The following is a 6000-nucleotide window of genomic DNA, read 5'->3' on the forward strand; positions in this document are numbered from 1 at the left end:
GAAAAGAATTACTGTGCTCCTTTTCCCCTCATTTGCATATTTTTAATATATGACTGTGTTGAGTTTTAGAGTGGCCATGACCAAAGAGTTGACCAGTAAATTTAATTGATGATTAAAGCACTTATTAGAACATGCACTAATTTCAATGTAAAATAGTGAATTGGCTCCTTGCTATGTTTACAGTCTAGGGAGAGAATGAGAGACAAACTTAAAGTGAATGCTTAGTGAGCCAGTGTGCCAGGCCCTGTATAATAGAGGGGCTGAAATTAGATTCTTAGGCCAGAGGATGGGTATATGGAAGAGAACAGAAAAGCGGAAGATAAGCCCCAGGCTGTTAACTGAAGAATGTCTATGTCTGTTATCTCTCTGCAGGTTAAGTGATCAGCCAGACAATAAATGGAGCCCTCAGTTGAGCTCCTTTGAGTTCCGCCGTTTACTCCGAAACCTGACCATGCTTCAAATCCGAGCCACCTACGGAGAATATAGTAAGTGAGACCTCTCCCTTAAGCCGAGAGCTGCTCCAGTGCCCCTTCCTGCCCTCCTATACCTCATGTTAGCCAACCTACTTCTGACCACTAGAGGGCACCAACTTGCTACAGAGATAAATGTCTAGCCTCAGCTGACGCTCCTTGGAGTGGGTCTGGCTGAGCTTTGGTTCAGATGGGTTGAACACATGACATGAATAAGCACCTTGTGCAGCAGAGGAGTAACCCAATGGTTGGAGCAGCAGGCTGAGAACCAGGGAAGCCAGGGTTCAAATCTTGTTGACGTTCCTTGTGACCTTGGGCAAATCACTTCACCATCCATTGCCCGAGGTACAAACTTAGGAGTGCATTTTCAAAGGAGTTACATGAGTGAAAATAGCATATTCTAGCAATTTTCAAAAGTCCATTTACTTCCATAAAGTACATTTACGCGGGTAAACCCTTTTCAAACATTTACCCCATGAAGTGAATTTTCAAAAGACTCATGCGCATAGAAGTAGCAATTTTCAAAAGGCCATTTATGTGCGTAAAATCTTTTGAAAATTCATTCCGTAGCCTGTAAGCTGTCTGGGGACAGGGAAATACAGTACCTGAATGTAACTTACCTTGAGCTACCAATGAAAAGGCATGAGCTAAGTGCACACTAAATAAATAAAAATGACACGACTTTCAGAGCCTGGGCAAATGCAATAGATTCTGATTCATTTTACAAATAAATTATGGAGGCAATTTCCAAAGGGAAACAGGATGCTGGGCTTGATGGACCCTTGGTCTGACCCAGTATGGCATTTTCTTATGTTCTTATGACTTTGGTGGATAAAACGGTGTGTTTTGCATGGATCTGGCCTTTTACCAGATTGCACGCAGGATGTGTGGGTAAACCTGCATGCCCATTTTCTGTTTGCACATAACTTTACTTGCATCAAGCAGAGGCAGTCCTGGGGGTGGCGTGGAGGGGGGGGGGGGTGTTGGACTTTATGCACACACTTTGTAAAGTTTGACCATTTGTGCGTAAATTTACAGGAAAAGATTGTGCACACCAAAGAGCAGGAGTAACTTGTACAGGGTGGATTTTTTTGGGGGGGATAATTTTGAAAGAAGACCTATGTGTGTCAGTCTGCTTTGAAAATTGGTATAATTTAGGCACATATTTGTGGCACTAAGTTATGCGGGACGTATGAAAATGATCCTTCCTGAGCAGTGAGGAGAGGAGCAGCGGGGCAGGAAAGAAAAGTTTTACTGCTGTCTTATTACATTGGATTCTTTGTGCCTGCCTTCGACACCTCTATTCATGCAAAAAAAAAAAAAAAAGCTTTGGATATCAAATTGATTTCTTTTTACAAAGCTCCTCCTTTCTTGTCTGATCTTCCAGCCACAGGGTACCTGGATAACGTGACCCTTGTGTCTGCTCGCCCCGGCTCTGGACCTCCGGCACTGTGGGTGGAGCAGTGCAACTGCCCTACTGGATACCATGGGCAGTTCTGTGAGAAATGTGCTCCTGGCTACAAGAGGGAATCTACCAGCTTGGGACCATTCAGCACATGCGTGCCGTGCAGCTGTCAAGGTGGCGGGGTCTGTGACCCAGACACTGGTAAACAAAACCATGAGAATTTGTCGTTCTAGGCTTAGGAATGCTGAATTATGACACAGTGATTGGATGAGGGTGGGCTGGATTATATGAAATAGTAATACAATGGATGTTGGGTTGTATGATTATAGTGATAGGACAAGGGGGTGTTGGGTTATATGACAGTGCTGAGATAAAAGGGGTGGGTTATGTGATAGAATAAAGGGGTGTATGTGAAGATGTGACTGGGCAAAGAGGATGGGTTTGGCTGTACAGCATGCTGGAGTTAGCTGGTGATTTGGTAAGGGGGATGGGCTTTGGATATATATATATATATATATATATATATATATATAGCGAGTCGGAGTTAAATGTGGCGTGGGGGATAGGGTTTAGATGTACAGCGTTCTGGGGTTCTTGGCTATATAGAATAATATGAAAACAAGTTTGGGTAGATGCTCAGCCTTAAAGAAATGTAAACAGTTGAGAAATTAAAATAAAATAAAATAAATGAGGAACTCATGATACATGCTTCTTTTCACTTTTGGGAATTTAGGGAAAGGAACATTAATTGTATAACCCTTAGGAAAAAGAAAGCAAGGAACACTGCCACCAAAATAATAAATAACAAAAATCCAATTAATAAAGAGTAAAAGGAAATTAAAAAGTACATTAAGAAATATTAAATCACTGGTTCATTAGTTCCTAAACAAGCGGTGTCCTAATATTCATTCACTTATGTCGACTTAATTAATTTCACTCAGTATACTAGCGCATCAGTCCATTAGTTTCTAAACAATTTATGATTAGTTCATTATTTCAAGTAATCGAAAAAAAAAAAAGCAGCAGGAGCTCCTGGTATTTAGTTCACAGGATTATGGAAAATGCTAATGTCTTGCTCACAAAAATAAGTCCCTTATTGTAAAGCCCATAATGAAATCGCACTGTCCACCAATATTTTGGTGGTTCGCCTGCCTCAGGGGAAGATAAGGAAAATCTTAGCTGGTGCTGATGTCTGATTCAGTGTCCTGGCCCACAGGGTCACAGCCCGAATGGTCCAAAACAAAGAGAACGGTATCTGACTCGTGCACAGAGGCCGATGTATCTGGAGACACAAGAACCTAAGGCTTGCCGTGCTGGGTCAGACCAATCTCTTCTCTACGCTCCGTGACTTCCAAAAATAGTGATTTGTTCTGTCTAGTAGGGATGTGAATCGTTTTTCAACGATTAAAATTATCGTCCGATAATGTTTATATCGTCTTAAATCGTTATAGAACACGATACAATAGAAATTCTAACGATTTATCGTTAAAAATCGTTAAATCGTGTTAGTGCGCACTAACTCGAGTTAGTGCGCACTAATCGGAAAAAACGATTTTTAACGATTTTTTAACTAAAAAATCGTGCCTAAGACGATTTTCTTGCCCTGCCACACGATTTCTATCGTTAAGACGATATGGAAAACGATTCACATCCCTACTGTCTAGTGTTCTTTCATTTATTTGTGAAAATTACTACCACTGCTTTTGTTTATTTAACTTTCTTCCTGCAGCCGTTGTTCCATTGATTTTATACCAAACTACAACAGTTTCGAAATGTTTTACACAAAAAATTGATTGGAATACTTTTTCTTAAAGGGCCGCAACGCATCACATGCTAGCACTTTTGTCTGAAGACCAGGGCTGAGCACCTTCCCACAGCTTGTTTTCTGCTGATCCTTTATTTGTTGTTCTGTGTAGACCGGTTGCAGGGTAACGGGGTAAGAGTGGACAATGTTCCTGATCACCGTGCTAGGATGACGAGGGTATAGTGCCGTAGTACCAGGGATGGAAGGTGACTGGCTGGAGTGTTAAGATTAACACCATCTCCTTTTTTCCTCATAGGTGACTGTTATTCGGGAGACCAGAATTTGGAAGTGGACTGTGCCGACTGCCCCATAGGATTTTACAATGATCCCCAGGATCCCCGGATCTGCCGGCGCTGCCCGTGCCAGAATGGCTTTGGCTGCTCAGTAATACCCGCGACGGAGGAGGTTGTTTGCAACAACTGCCCCCTTGGAATCACTGGTAAGGGACAATAGAGGGGTAGCATGACTTTCACCCAGGGGACTTTAGAGGAGAGGGTGTTGTTACCTGGGGTTCATGGAGCTCTTCCATACTATTAGAATTTACCATATTTGCTACATCTGGGGGTTATACAGAATGTTTCTAGATATATTACGGGATATAGTAATATAATAGTTATTGGCAGATAAGTAACCCTTGATCCATCCAGTCAGCCTATTTGCCCCATCACCTATGTCCCTGTGGATGCTTCTCAGTCCCCAGTCATTGCCTTTTCCTCACAGACCCCCTCTGTAGGTGCCCCAAGCAGGCTTGATGTTGGAAGGGGTTTCCTAGTGCATGGAAACTGTAATATCTACAGGTAATACCTGTTCTGACAGAAGCGAATGTGCCAAGGGGCAGGAACTCATAGTCCCGCACTCCTGCCTATGTTCAGGTGAGCTATTCCATAGTGTGGGATAAACTTTCCTCCTCCTGCCCCGCTCACCGACAACGCTCCTACAGCTTCCCTTCCTGCCCTTTCGTACTCTGCTGTCCTTCATGCCTTCGGTCCTGGGCTCACCTGGAGAGCTCACCCCAGAGCTCGCACTGCCTTTTCTCTGGCAGGGCAGAGGAAGAGGGTCCGCTGCTGCCAGTCCCTCCTCTTGCTGATAATGACTGTGAGGTCTCTCTTTGTTCTTTCCTCCCCAGGTGATCGTTGCAATCTCTGTGCTGATGGGTATTTTGGGGACCCCCTTGGCGAAAATGGCCCCCTCAGACCTTGTCAGCCTTGCCAGTGCAATAGCAATGTTGACCCCAAGGCCTCAGGGAACTGCGACCCACTGACGGGGGAGTGCCTGAAATGTATCCACAATACCGGCGGCTTCTACTGTGACCGCTGCAAAGGTGGCTTCGTGGGGAACCCTCTGGCCCCCAACCCTGCGGATAAGTGCCGAGGTACAGCCCTAGGCGGAACACCCTCTCTGTGACTTGTAGATCCAGAAAATGCGCCGCAGATCAGGAGCCCCCCTGACTTCTGACGCCAGCTCTGCCCCAGACTCTCTGTTTGATGCGGGGATACTTATTCCTTCCTGTACCTCAAAATACAAGAACAGAAAGTAGAAAGGGAAGAATGTGTTAGCCCTCCAACAGTAAAACTAGTCAAAAGGAAAGAAGTCAAGAAGTTGGGTCAAGACGATACTTTTTTAAATGGTTAAAGGATCTTTGTTTACGACTCCTCAGGCACTGTCCGATTGTCCCCTTATTGCCTGAGAAAAAAAAAGACCTCAGTAACCCCAAAGGTTTTTCCCATCTTCAAACATTTTCTAATCTTAAAAAGGCGTCCACCTTACCGAACTGGTTAGCTGGTTTTCTTTTAAAATAATTTAAAAATAACAAACATTCCTAGATTATGAGTAGGGAACTGTTTCCAGTTTTAATTTTATTTTCCCTGGGAGATAAATAGGAGAAAAATCAGTGGGGAAAACAAATGACTCATTTGTTGGCACTGATTTTTCTCCCCTTTTTTTTTTGTTCGTTATAATAAACCCTGAAAATTCCTGGGGAAAATACAATAAAAACTGAGAACGAAGGTCCCTAGTTATGAAGTTTGTAGTCGGGCGCTCGAGTTGTGAATTCTCTGCAGAGCTGCGTGTACACTGATGGCGCTGAGTCCATATTGGTTAATCGGGGGAAAACGAGCCCAGAGTGGGTGAGGCTGAGATTTTTTTTCCTCCTTGCACAGTGGCTGGGACGGTGGGTTCAGGACTTGCATATATTGAGTTGAGGTGGGGGGACACAAGTTGAGGTCAGAGAGGGAGATGAGAGTGACCTGAAGGACAGAAGCCGAGCTCTGTGCAGCGTTCCCATAGCCTGAAGAGCAAGGCCTCTGGAACGCTGCCTGACT

General features: G+C 44.0%; 1 protein-coding gene across 1 annotated transcript in view; it reads left to right on the forward strand.

Moving 5' to 3' along the window:
• Positions 1-6000, forward strand: part of LOC115099797 (laminin subunit gamma-2-like) — a 31936-nt gene that overhangs the window by 24148 nt on the left and 1788 nt on the right. The window contains exons 8-11 of the mRNA XM_029617646.1: positions 373-485; positions 1858-2076; positions 3936-4118; positions 4806-5051. Of these exons, the coding sequence (XP_029473506.1) occupies positions 373-485; positions 1858-2076; positions 3936-4118; positions 4806-5051 (761 nt within the window). The remainder of the gene's footprint in view (positions 1-372; positions 486-1857; positions 2077-3935; positions 4119-4805; positions 5052-6000) is intronic.

Source organism: Rhinatrema bivittatum, chromosome 10 (assembly GCF_901001135.1).
Source record: "Rhinatrema bivittatum chromosome 10, aRhiBiv1.1, whole genome shotgun sequence".
Classification (NCBI taxonomy): domain Eukaryota; kingdom Metazoa; phylum Chordata; class Amphibia; order Gymnophiona; family Rhinatrematidae; genus Rhinatrema; species Rhinatrema bivittatum.